The sequence below is a fragment of the Chrysochloris asiatica genome, unplaced genomic scaffold (assembly GCF_000296735.1).
Source record: "Chrysochloris asiatica unplaced genomic scaffold, ChrAsi1.0 scaffold00041, whole genome shotgun sequence".
Lineage (NCBI taxonomy): Eukaryota > Metazoa > Chordata > Mammalia > Afrosoricida > Chrysochloridae > Chrysochloris > Chrysochloris asiatica.
In genome coordinates this window covers 1,460,008-1,473,555 of record NW_006408559.1, presented here as the reverse complement: position 1 = coordinate 1,473,555, position 13,548 = coordinate 1,460,008, and the positions used below count along the sequence as shown (strand labels likewise).

General features: G+C 38.6%; 1 protein-coding gene across 2 annotated transcripts in view; it reads left to right on the top strand.

Moving 5' to 3' along the window:
• TNPO3 (transportin 3) overlaps positions 1–13,548 on the top strand; it is an 88,831-nt gene that overhangs the window by 48,547 nt on the left and 26,736 nt on the right. For both annotated transcript variants that reach the window (XM_006861122.1, XM_006861121.1), the window contains exons 5-10: positions 2,080–2,223; positions 5,178–5,353; positions 5,824–5,962; positions 7,575–7,721; positions 9,857–9,964; positions 11,589–11,680. In XM_006861122.1, the coding sequence (XP_006861184.1) occupies positions 2,080–2,223; positions 5,178–5,353; positions 5,824–5,962; positions 7,575–7,721; positions 9,857–9,964; positions 11,589–11,680 (806 nt within the window). The remainder of the gene's footprint in view (positions 1–2,079; positions 2,224–5,177; positions 5,354–5,823; positions 5,963–7,574; positions 7,722–9,856; positions 9,965–11,588; positions 11,681–13,548) is intronic.

Sequence of the window (13,548 nt, the reverse complement as noted above, 5' to 3'; positions counted from 1 at the left end):
ATTCTATCTGATTTCTGGTTAGGAATCTTCTGTTGTGGTGTGTTCAAACAGACCTATTACTAAGCATTTCATTTGACATGCAGTTTTTTTTATTTTTTAATATTGCTCTTATTCTTACAGCTGAACTGAGCCTGGTCTCTAACATTTTTCTTCCTCCATTTATTTTCCATTTGGTTAATCTAAGATTTTAATTGTTAATTACAATCACACCAGTTGCCATTGAGTCAAACGTGATTCGTGATGTGTCAGAGTCCAGCTGTGCTCCATGGAGTTCTCAATGACTGATTGTTTGGAAGTAGATTGCCAGGCTCCACGGTATCTGTGTGGACTCAAACCTCCTCAACTTTGCAGTCTGATTAGAAGCTGAGCATATGAGCAGCACTGTGTAACAGTCACTCCTCTTCATCTTTTCAAGCATCGGGTGTGGTGCTGTAGGATAAGCACTGGACTGTGAACCCCAAGGTCTGCAGTTTAAACCCACCAGCTGCTCCTTGGAAACACCGTACAGGATCGCTATGAGTTGGAATCAACTTGACAGCACTTAACAAACACAACAGCAGTTGTGTTGAAGGCTAGGAATTGGGCTGCTAACTTCAAATTCTGCAGTTCAAACCATCAGCTGTTCCTCAAGAGAAAGATGAGACCATCTGCTCTCAAAAAGATTTAGTCTCTAAAGCGGTGTATAGGTTTTGGTTTTGGGTATGACCATGAATATCTGAATCTTAACTCTTTAGAGTGTGGTTTTCATAAACTTCTTTAATCATTTATTTTTTATTGACTGGTATTGCAAACAAATCTGTTGGGGGAAATTGGTTACCTGAAAGTACAGCATTTAGCATTTAAATCTGTTTTGAATATGCATTCTAGGAGGCCCCCATTTCCCGAACCCTCTGCCACTGTGGTAGTTGTTTCTAATCTATTGTCTGTTGAAGTTCTCTTTAAACAGTCTTTCTCCCAGAAAAGTTGCATTACATTTTACTTTGGGAAAAATAAATGTTATAAAAATGGTCTCTAAAGAGAAGCAGTGTTGTGTTTTAGTCTAACTTTGCTGTATTCTCTCATATCATATTTATAGTAGTGTCCCATCTGTGCTTGATTCAGATGCTGAAAGTGAAACTTTAGACTTCTGTTTTCATGTGGGAATGTATAGTAGTATGACTAGCTCATTTCTCCTCTATAAAAATCAGGTGCATAGGTGAGTAAACATTACTTTAAACAATGATGTTGATGTGACTGTATTAATGCACAAGTGGAAACCAGGAAGCATGGTTATTTCTATAGCATGTTTCTCTGAGCGAGTCTCTCTGTGCCTCCGTCTGAGGCAGAAGAAAGACATGACAGCCTGTTCTGTCAAGATTACAGCCTAGAAAACGCTGTGGGGCAGATTGCTGCTCTCACCTGCATCACCTTGAATCAACCACACAGAGCTTGAGTGAGATGTAAATGAATAAGGCTGTCTGACACCTAGAACTGTTAGCTGTTGTTGTACTTTGCATTTGTACACTTTTAATAGCATAAGGAGCTCTGGTAGCATAGTGGTTACAAGTTGATCAGCACTTCAAAACTACCAGTAGTTCCACGGGAGAAAGATGAGGCTTTCTGCTCCCATAAAGATTTACAGCTTTGTAAACCCTATGCAGGGTTGCTATAAGTCAGAACCAAATCCATGTCACACCACCATCATCACCGTGGTGGTTGTAAACCCAAGAACCAAATCTACTGGTATTAAGTCAATTCTAACTCATGTTCTTTGCCGTCAAGTCTGTTTCGGCTCATAGCAACCCTGTATAGGGTTTCCAAGAGCAACTGATGGGTTTAAACTGCTGACCTTCTGATCAGTAGTCCAGTGCTGATCCTACAGTGTGACCAAGTCTTCTTATGGTGATGGTTGTTAAGTGCCATCGAGTTTGTTCTGTCTCATAGCGACCCTTTACAGAATTTTCCAAGGAACGGCTGGTGGTTTTGAACTTTGACCTTGTGGTCCAATGCATTATTCCACAGTGCCACACCAGGACTCCATGGTGATGGTAGTAATGATTTACATGTAGAGTTAACATAACTTGTCATTTCTCTTTTCAGATGACCTGTGTAGAAAAAGCAGGAACAGATGAAAAAATGCTTATGAAGGTCTTTCGCTGTTTGGGAAGCTGGTTTAATTTGGGAGTTTTGGACAGTAACTTCATGGCTAACAATAAATTACTGGCGCTCCTTTTTGAGGTTTTGGTGAGTGATGACTTTGTTACTGAAATGTGTTTATGGCATACCACTGCAGCTCTAATAACTCACCCTCAAGGACATAACTGTGCTTCCAGATTTCTACACTGCAATTGGGAAGTGTGTAGTAAGTGCCAAATAAAAGTATTGATTTTAATGAAGTTAGAATCAAATTTAGTTACGCTTCTGAGGAAAGTAGTCTTATTACCATTAGCTGTGCAGATCAATTATTTGTATATTAAAGTCCAAAGAACAAGACACACCACTGGTCTCTTTTTCCTTGGCTTGAATATATAAAATCATGTGTTTCTAATAATGCTCATTGATTGGGGTGTCCTCTCAATGTATGTTCTTGTGACAACAGAATTTTAGAATGTACAGAAAAGGAAGGACTAAAAAGTATTCATCCTTAGTGCATCCAGAGACATTTACAGATCAGAGTGTTGTTTTCATAGTTGAGATTCTTTAAGCATCAGAACATGTGCAGAATGAATTTGCATTTTGAGAATAGTAGAGTAAGAAGTAATGTCTTATATATACCTGTGTGTTTCTTCTTTAAACGTTGAAAGTAATATCGAGTAATGCATTCTTCTGCCTTGGAGGACAGAATGAATGCTTAAAATGTGACTGGTTTTTAGAACAAGAGACATAGCAATATCTCAGGCATGGATATGCAACACGTCTGTGGGAGAATGCAACACGTCTGTGGGAGAGGTGAATGAATGGCTTCGTCTCTTCTTTTTCAATGAAGATTTACTAGCATGCAAGGACTTGGTAAACTAGGTTTATACTGGTGCTCTATGATATAGCAGGTTCCAGGAAACATGTTTGGCATTTCACTGTTAGCGTGTTGGGCATTACTTTTGCACCAGAAGCCAAGACTTAGGAGTATTAGAATGCCTACTGTTTTAACAGCTAGCCATTGTCTTTGCCTCCATGTCTGTTTATACCTTACCTAAGCAACAGTAATTTTCTCATTTCACCAGATTGTATGAAGAATAGTCATTATAAATAAAACCAAGCATTATTATATTTAAACAGCTTTGTTAATATAGTTGCATATGAATGGAAGACAGTCTAAATTGCACTTCACACTGAATAGTGGTGCTATCTGAGAATTAGAATTGAGGTAAGGAAGAAGCCATGTAGTCTGCCAGGCGTATATTATCTTCTCTGGTGGTCTTGTGTCAAGACCTCTCTGCCACTCATAAGAACAGTGTTTCTAGACTCATGGCCAAATGTATCCTCTTTGTATTCATTAGGTAGTTAAACATCATGGCATATTTTAGTTTGTTCTGGTAGTGTAGTGCGTAATACATTGGGCTGCTAACCACATGGTCAGATGTTAGAACCTACCATTTGCTCCAAGGGAAAATTATGAGACTACTTGCTCCCATACAGATGGACAAGTCTCTGAAACCCATAAGGTTCTGTTCTGTACTGTCAACTGGATGGTGATGAATAGGGTTATCTTTGGAGAGTAATTTTCGTAGCTCTTTTTTCTCCTATAGCTCATTTAAAAACATCTTTTAGAAGTTTAATATACATGTATATATATTTTGGTATATATTAAAGAATACACTTGAATATCTATGTAACCTTTGTTGTTGAGTGCCATCAAATCAGTTCCAACTCATAGTTACCCTATATAGGGTTTCTAAGGAACAGCTGGTGAGTTTCAACTACTGACCTTGTGGTTTAGTGTTGTATCCCACATCGCCCCCTAGGACTCCATAAGTCCATAGTAATGTAATGAATGCCTTTGAACTTACCACTCAGCCGAAGAGTGGCCCTAATGAATAATTGCATTATGTGTTCTTCTGATACTACTTGTCTATTTTCTCCCTGGAGATTCCAAAGATCCTTGTTTATTATATATATTTTTATTATTATTCATGAAAAAATCAGAAACATACCATAAAAGACAAAGTATGTCTTCACCGAATGTTTCCAACCTCTCAACTACTCTTTAACATAGAATCCGCGAATTATATTCTTACACAGAAACCCCAGTGGCTTCCCTCCTTGAACCTCTTGAGCTTCTCCAGTTTGTAACAGGTGTTCTTTTGATCTGTTGCTTCCGGTTACCTTCCTGGGATTTCCCTTTGCTATGTGTCTTTTAAAGGAGCTCTGGTAGCATAGTGGTTATGAGTCGGGCTGCTAACTTCAAGGTCAGCAGGTTTAAACCACCAGCGGTTCCTCAGGAGAAAGATGAGGCTTTTTGCTCCTATAAAGGTTTAACAGTTTCGGAAACCCTATAGGGGTCACTGAGTCGGAACCGACTCCATGGCACACCACCACCACCACCATGTCTCTTTTAACATAGTAAATTAACAATGGATTAACAGCTATTTTAATATCCTCAAAGAATTTCCTCAGAAAGGATAAGTAGGATATAAGATTTACATTTCTGCAAATGTGAGAAATAGTCTTCTTTTTCCTTCATTTTTGAGTGATGGTTTTGCTAGGTATTAGTGTTCCAGGTTCAACATTACTTCCCTTCAGAATTTCCAAAGCCTTGCTCTCTTTCTTGTCTGTCAGCATTCATCATTTGCTAGTGAAAAGTCAGATAGCTGCCTGGTATTTGCTTCTTTCTGTGGGGCCATCCTCTCTCCAGCCGCAGAAACTCTAGGAGCCTCTGGCCTTGGTGTCCTGAAATTTCCCAGTGATGTGGTTGGGTATAGGTGTCTAGTAGTTGATAACCCTTTTCACTTAGCTAATACTAGAGTATCAGGAGAAGGATGGAAATGATCTCCACCAGGCTGCATAGGGCAGGGAACACATGATACTTTATTTGGAGGTACTTGGATGAGCAAAAGGACAGAGATCAGGGATTATTGTGTGACAGTGATAGAGGCATACACGTCAGAAATGGGGCTGGGAAGAGAGTGTGCAGTCACAGACTAGAATTGTTTTCCTGCGACTTGGGTATTTCTTCTTACTCTACTCCTGCTATCTCCCAGCAACAGGATAAGACTTCATCCAACCTACATGAAGCTGCTTCAGACTGTGTGTGCTCAGCTCTCTACGCCATTGAGAATGTGGAGACTAACTTGCCATTAGCCATGCAACTTTTTCAGGGAGTCTTGACATTGGAGACTGCCTATCATATGGCTGTGGCACGCGAAGATTTAGACAAGTAAGTAATTTTGTAAGGCTGAGGCCCTGGGTTTTATCTGCAATATGGTGGAGGGGTTTTAGGTGACATCTTATTATTCATCTGTCTTTTGAGATTCTTAGTGATGCTGGGTAAATATTCAAACTGCATCCTGAAGATGTACTAATATTCTCATCTGAACCTAGAGTGGCAGACTGGAAAGTAGATAATTTTTGCACTTACAATGGCTGAGGCTCTAAGAATTAGGATTGAACCTGACAGTATCAAATGTGATGATTTAATGGGAAGTTTTATTCAGAGGTTTTGGTATTAGAGAATTTGAACAATTTATGTGGTCTAAGTACAAGTGACTGTGATGTAGCACAGCAGATGGATAATGACTAGATGTCTTCAGGCTGCAGAGCCAGGTTTTATTTATTTGATTGACTATGACTGTGAATATGTCAATATAACATCCAGATCTCTGACTTGATGCTCTTACTCTTCTACAGAGTTCTGAATTACTGCCGTATTTTCACTGAACTGTGTGAAACTTTTCTTGAAAAAATCGTTTGTACTCCAGGCCAAGGTCTCGGGGACCTCCGGACTCTAGAGCTGCTGCTCATCTGTGCAGGACATCCTCAGTACGAGGTAGTGCGCTCCTCCAAGTGATATGGTGCTTGTTGGCTCTACGTCATTGTCCCATGGCTAGCATGTTTCCTCCGGGGAAATTGTAGCCTTCTTTTTAATGACTGTGATAGCTAGCTTTGTCCTGCTGTGGGGCTTTCCTCTGTTCCATTTTGTATTGGATTTGGGCTTCTGCTCTGAATCCTTTTCTTTCCTTACCAGATTAGTTAGTGCCTCCAAAACCAAACCAGACCTGTTGCCATTGATTCAGCTCACAGTAACCCTTACAATATAAGCCAGAGTAGAATTGCCCCATAGTGTTTCATAGGTTGTAAATCTTTACAGTGGCTGGTGGGTTAGAACTACTGGCCTTTTGGCTAGCAGCCGAGTGCTTGATTACTGTGGCACCAAGACTCCTTGTAGGTGCCTCAAGTGATCTATTATCTAGTTCTCTTAAAGCAGCCTATTCCTTTTCTACTGAGCCCACATTCTTGGTGGTGGTGCTGGTTCCAACTGATAGTGTTGATTCCAACTCTTAACGACCCTGTATAGGGTTTCCAAGGAGTGGCTGGTAGGTTTGCAGTTAGCAGTCTAGTGCTTATCCTACAGCCCTACTCCAGCTCCATTTATTCAGTGGTTTTACAATATGACAATACTTCCACATTTTTCTCCAGATGAGGGATGGGAATGAGAAAGGGTTTGAAAGAACTTAAGAATCCCCTTTATTCAGAGACTCTTCTTTGAGAAGTTATACCTCCTCCTCTCCACAGTCCAGGAGGTGAGCAAGAAGTGCTCCCCAGTTGAGTCATTGTCTTAATACCTGTATTTTGGACCTTTGATGGGAAAAGGGGAAGGCACTGTTAGGCCAGGGGCACAGGTGTCCTGTGATTCTCAACCCTTTTTTCTGTTATCACTTAGAAGATAGTACTTGTTTACTTAACAGCATCTCAGGAGGGTGACTAGATTTTGATGAAGTCCAAAGCATCTTGGGGAAGCAGTGTTGCACTGCTTACTAACAAGACCAGCAGTGCCAGTTATCATGAATCCGTTCCCACTCATGACGATCCCATGTGTGTCAATAGAACTGTGCTCCACAGGGCTTCCTAATTACCACTCCTTTAAATGGTGCCATGTGTTATCTTAAGATGGACTGTGGGTAAAGTCCCAGTGCTTTTTCTCCTACTTAAGAAAGCAGGTGAGTAAAAGTGACAGAATTATTCATTGGCTGAGTTCTATTCAGAGAAGTATTAAAAAGAGTGTTTGCCTGCTAAGAGGTGTTCTAATTTCAAGTATTCAAGGATCTTAGAATTTGAGGGAAATACTTTAAAAGAGGCTTCCATTTCTGTATGTTTTTCTAAATTCAGAGTCTGATACACTTTTGGTAAAGTTATCCCAGGGTTCAACAGGGAATGGACAGCCAGTCATGTTAAATGGAGTTTGGACCTAAAATTGGGAGGCTAATTATGAGGGAGAAAAATTAATCCTGCTAGAGAAAAGTTGGCTTCTTATTTAGTTTCACTCATCATATTTTGTAGGGTTTTTCCCCCCTATATGGCCTTGGTAATAACTAAACAGTCGTCTTATTCCATTTCTTTTTCCATTTAAATAAACCATGTTCTCCTATTTAATCCAACAGGTAGTGGAAATTTCCTTTAACTTTTGGTACCGACTAGGGGAGCATTTGTACAAAACTAATGATGAGGTTATTCATGGCATCTTCAAAGCGTACATTCAGAGGTTGCTTCATGCCTTGGCTCGACACTGCCAGCTGGAACCAGACCATGTAAGTGCCCCATTCTCTGTCTTTATATCTCCATTTATCTTAACTCAGAAAAAAGCTAATGGAACCTGCACATTCTCTGTCTGCCACTCTATAGCTTACACTGAAGACATCAGTCTATTTAGTCTCTGAGTTAAACAAATGGTTAAGCATTCAGTTACTAGCACAAGATTGCCAGTTGGGCCCCACCCAGAGGCAGGCACCTCAGAAGACAGGCCTGGGGGCTAGTCCTGCTCTGGACACACAGGGACCCCAGGACTCGGCATCTACAGCAAGTCACAGCATCCTAGCTGTGTAGAAAAGTCACTCTTGCTGGCCCAGTAATTCTTCTCCTGGAAATTTTTCTTAAATTATACCATAGGAGAAAAATAGCTAATTTATAAGTTTTTTCTACAAAAGTAAAAATAGATAGTACATCCAGGAACAGCTGTAGAAGATTGGCACATAAAGTTGACATGGCAACATGGTGAACCTTTTTGCTGCAGTAAAAAGTAGTTATTGTTAGGCATAAGATAGTAGGCTGCGTGAAACAATGGGAATGTGAAAGTTTACACTGTTTTTAATAATGCAAAATAGTGATTAGACTAAATATAAAAGTGAAATATTTCTATCAGGATGTTCAAAATTGCATACAATTTTCCCAGCACACAATATACACGTTTTGTTTTTGTCTTTTATGTTCATTTTATAATTAAAAGGAAAATGCAAATATCTATTGGCTTAGAAAAAGATACCCTAGAAATTTTGTAATATTGTCCATTAGAAACCTCTTCGCCCTTCTGTGCTTTGCTTAAAAACAAAAACCCATTGCTGTCGAGTTGATCCCGACTCCTCGAGCCCTGGTAGGGCAGAGTACAGCGGTTCTGAGTACAGGGTTTCCGAGGCTGTTAATCTTTCCGGGAGTGGACTGCTAAATCTTTCTTCAGCAGAGCAACTGGTCGATTCAAACCCAGCAGTCAAGTGCTTAGCCACTGTGCCTCCAGGACTTCTTAGGCTTTAATTGTTGTTATTAAGGATTGTTGAGTCAGTTTCGATTCATAGCAACCCTAAATAGGGTTTCTGAGTGGCTGGTGAGCTTCAAACCAACCTTGCAGTTGAGCACATTCGCCTGAAGTCTCTTCAACTTTTGACTTCATTTTGATTAGTTGTTGTTTAGTCCTCATTCTTCAATCTAGGACCTGAAGTTGTTTGTATTGCTCATAAAAGCTGTTCATTTCAGTGTCTTTACTGAACCATGGTATTTTGTATCGTTAAGACACTATGAAGATGGTCTAATATCGTAGTAGTTTTCAAACATTTTTTGTGATTGAACTGAGGAACCCTTGTTTCAGTTAATCTTTAATTAGAAGCCTGCTCTGTCCGTCATAGCAGAGCTGCTCTGGTCTAAGTAGCTCTGCTTACTTGGCCACCTTCTTCTCTGCTAGCTCCATATCTTGTACAGGTAATTTTTAGCACTTGGCAAGTGTATAGTGCTTATAATTCTATCCATTGTCTATCTGATACAGCCATTATTTATTTCCTCATCTTAAAAATAAGGAGGTTAGATTAGATGAGCAGTTTTAGTAGCACTAAGGAGTTTCCAGCTACGCAGGTTCCAGTATTCTCATATGTGTCCTGAACCTATCACAGTTGGTAAACTTTTCCTACTTACTAGCAGTGTATTGGAATGGGACAGTTTTAAGATCCATGGAATGTAAATGAGCTCCAAATTTTTGAATGGAAAAAGCAAAGGTAAAATCATTTCATACTGAATACTTGTCTACCCACCACCTAAATTGTATCGTTAATATTTTATTATACTAGTTTTATTATGTATCCGTCTATGTGAATTTTTTTTTTTTTTTTTTTTTATAACAAAGTTTGATTCTTTGTGAAGTTACTGTGGTAATTGTTGGTTTGGGTAGGCCTTGAACTCCAGAACTTCAGAGCCCAGGTGAAGGCTAACAAGTGGGACCTTATCCAGATAAACACTTAACAGAATTTAAATGGTTTTCATAGTTAAGGTAGAGGAGAGGTTGTGTTGGCTTGTCATACCTAACAGTTTGGGAGACTTGTCTGTAATAAAACCTGTTTTACTATAGACAAAGATGTTTTTGTCAGTGAATTTAAAACACATACCATCTGATTTGACATTTCAGGAGGGGGTTCCTGAGGAAACTGATGACTTTGGAGAGTTTCGGATGCGAGTGTCAGATCTGGTGAAAGACCTCATTTTCTTGATTGGGTCTATGGAGTGTTTTGCTCAGGTAAGCCCAATTGGAGATTGTTGCCAATCTTACTGATCACCTTAATTGTGTTGACTTCTATCTCTTCTTTAAATATCCCATCTTATTTCTTCAATTTCAGTGACTAAATGGGATACTAGATATGCAGGTGCCTAGCACACTGCCTGGCATATAGTAGCTGTGTTTATTTAGTATCTTACAAGCCAATTGCAGTCTGTAGGTGGTTCTGTTACCTTTGTTCACAAGAGCTGTTAGGAATTTGCAGCTGTTAATGGAAGATCCATAGATATGCATTAAACCTCCAAGGATACTTATAGGGAATTTGGACTAGGCCAGGAAAAGTAGATTCGTTTCCAGCTTTAATAATTATGTGCCAATTCCTGGCAACTCTCTTAGTTATTTGGCGTTTCCTTTGTCCACACTTATGGTTCGAGTCCTGTGCAGTTTCATCCCGAAGTGACTATATTAGAGTCCCGTGCTTTCCCTGACAATTAGTGAGTAACATTTTACCTTGTAAAACACTGTGGATGTAACCATCACCATTCCATGTCACTTAACATTAGCGTAATTCCAGGTGGTTTTCATGTTGTTAGATCATGCTCTCATGGGCTCTGGAATCAGGTTTGGATGCTTTGTTGCAGCAAGACTGAACTAACCTAATTTTCTCTTTGTAACCCAGCCATTTTGTATATATTTGGGAATAATCTGATATCAAAAATGTTAATAAAATTATAACTTTTTTTATTAAACAAACCAGGTGTATTGACCCACCACCAGAAGGTTAGAGTTCTTAGGAGCAGATTGAGCAAGGTCCTTGGGTCACAAGACAAATAATCAATTCTGTTCTCACGACTTCTGTAGCTTTGAGCAAGTCACCCGATCTTCTCCAGACCTCAGTTTATAAAGTTATATAAATCATCAGTGTTGTCCCTAGATATGTTCTGTGGAGAAAAAGTTCTAGCAATTAAAATTGGAAAATGATTTAAATAGTGTAAAGTCAACAAAAGAATTGTTCAGTTTTGTTTTACTTCACTTTGCCCATAATTTAACTGCAGAAATCTTATTTAGACTAATACCTAGTTTCATGTGTTGCCATAGGTATATATACTTTGGAAAATTCTTGACTAGATCTGCTTTTATTTTGTTAATTCTGCTTGGCTGTGGTATTGTGATAGGTACTTCTAAGCAGCTCCTTTTTAGGGTTAGGAATTTCAGTTCTACTACCAGCGCTAATGTGGACAAAGTTAAAGCAATAGCAATTTAAAGCTAGTACATATGTGGAGGATTTACATTTACATTACAGATCAATGTTAAGTGTGTTTATCAGGACTAGGAAAAGACACTCATGTAATATGTTTTGTTCTTTCCAATATCATTTTCTAGGAGCAAATGATAATCTTGACATGTATACTCTTGGGGATATAAATGGGTTTATTTTAAATACGAAATGAGTAGTTGCTTCTAGTTAGTGAGGATGTGAAGAATGAAAATAACATTCTCCCCTGTCTCTGAGAGGTACTTTAATTAGATTCAGAAACAAAAGACCGGATTTATTTGAACTAACAGGAGTTTTTGTTTTGTTTGTTTTTGGACTTCTGCTCTATTTTCCTTTTAATGGATCCGTAACCCACCTCTTCTTCTCTAGTTATATTCCACTCTGAAAGAAGGCAACCCACCCTGGGAGGTGACTGAAGCGGTTCTCTTTATCATGGCTGCTATAGCAAAGAGTGTGGATCCGTGAGTGTCTCCTAAGTCTTTTGCTGGAAACTAAATATTGAGAGGAAGGAGAATGACACCGTTTTTCTCTTCTATAAAATATGCATAGAACCCCTTAAAACGTCTTTCTTCTGTAGTGCTATCTAGTCTTCCTCTAGAGTCTAGTCCAGGGCAGCCTACATTGCTAAAATCAATGTTTTAATCACACTGCCTAGAGTTAAAATTATTTCTCCCTTGATGCTAAGAATAGAATACAGGTTTATTTTTCCAACCCAGACTCCCTTGTGAAAGTTTTGGTTTGATTAAGAATTTGGCTCCTTAAACTGTTGGTGCTAAGTAGGAACTAATTTGATCTCACCTGCTATTGTAACCTTGGGTAAGTTATCCTTCCAAATGATGAATCACATCATTCTCTGTGTTTCTGTCTTAGAGAATCATGAGTGAGCTTCAGAGAGGCCAGGCCTTAGGCACTGTTTTCCCACAGAGCAAAGTGTCGGTAGCGCAATGACTATTTTCATTATTTCTGTTGGGAGTTTTTTTTTTTTTTTAATTATTAGAACTTGATATCTAATTGCTTAAGCATAGAAACTCTGTTCGTGATCTTAGTTTGACTCCCTAAAGACAGAATTTATTTTGTACCAGGAGTTTATAAATTGATCATAAATATTTAACAGGAAATCGAACACCTACAGTTAAGTTCCTATTAGAGAGATGGTTCAGACATATTTATAAAATGTACAGGCCTTTCTTAGCAGCTTTTCCTGGTCAATAAAATCCTATATTGTTTCTAATCCAGTAAATATTCAAGGAGATTTATTTTACTTTAGATGTTTCTGGTGCTTAATTACATACCATAACATTTACTCCTAAACCAACTTTAGTAACTTTTGTAGCCTTCATTGGCAGCCTGAAGATTATTAAAATCACTAGTATTCTGATATATGTGGTTTGATAAAGGATGAATAGTCCCAACAATTCCTGTAGTGACTCTAAGAAACAAGTCATACATGAGAGATTGTATATATTTTTTATTTATCCACATTTCAAGCCCAACTGCATGATTATAATTTTAAAATTCATGTTAAAGGACTTAATGGACTTATTTTATCAACAGGGGGTGCTCTTGTTCTAATCCAGGATATTATTACATTTGAAGATTTTTTTCATTTATTGGATTAAATTGTATCACATTGGGGACATTCTCCACTCTGTTCAGAAGAACTTCATTCAGTACACTTGGGGAGAGAAAAAAGGGAAAAGAAAAAACAAATTCATGGAGCTGTGGAAAGTGGTTAACTTTAATTTTCCCTAATGTTCCAAACTGAGGCACTCTTACTCCTGCTTCTTTTCTTGCTCCTTGACTTAATAAGGGACATTTAGCTGGCCCATCCATACGTCTCAGTATTCAGCTGCATGTAATCTCTAGGGGAATAACAGCTAATAGGAAATGATCTGTGAGAATTACTTATTTAGCCATTCAGCTATTGAGTGCCCACTATGTGCCAGGCACTGTTCTAGGTGCTGCAGATATAGGAATAAATAAAACTGATTCTGTTTAAAAAAAAAAAAAAAAATTCAACCATAGTAAATGCCTGCCTCTCCAATTTGAGGAGCCTGTTTAATATCATGATGTGGCTTTGGACACTTTACTATCATTCAGAAGCTTAAAATACAGTCTGCTTATCCTAAAACAAAGATCTCTTCCATTTCTGCCTTTCTCCCTTTTTTGAGGATTTGGAAAAACTCTCGTGCCCATCGTGAAATACATTTGTACCTTAACACAAATGATTAATTTATTTAGTAAGAAGTCATTTAATGATGATACACATCATCGCAGCCTGTTTTTTGGTTAGAGCATAACCTCTGAAATCGGTAACTGTGAGTACTTA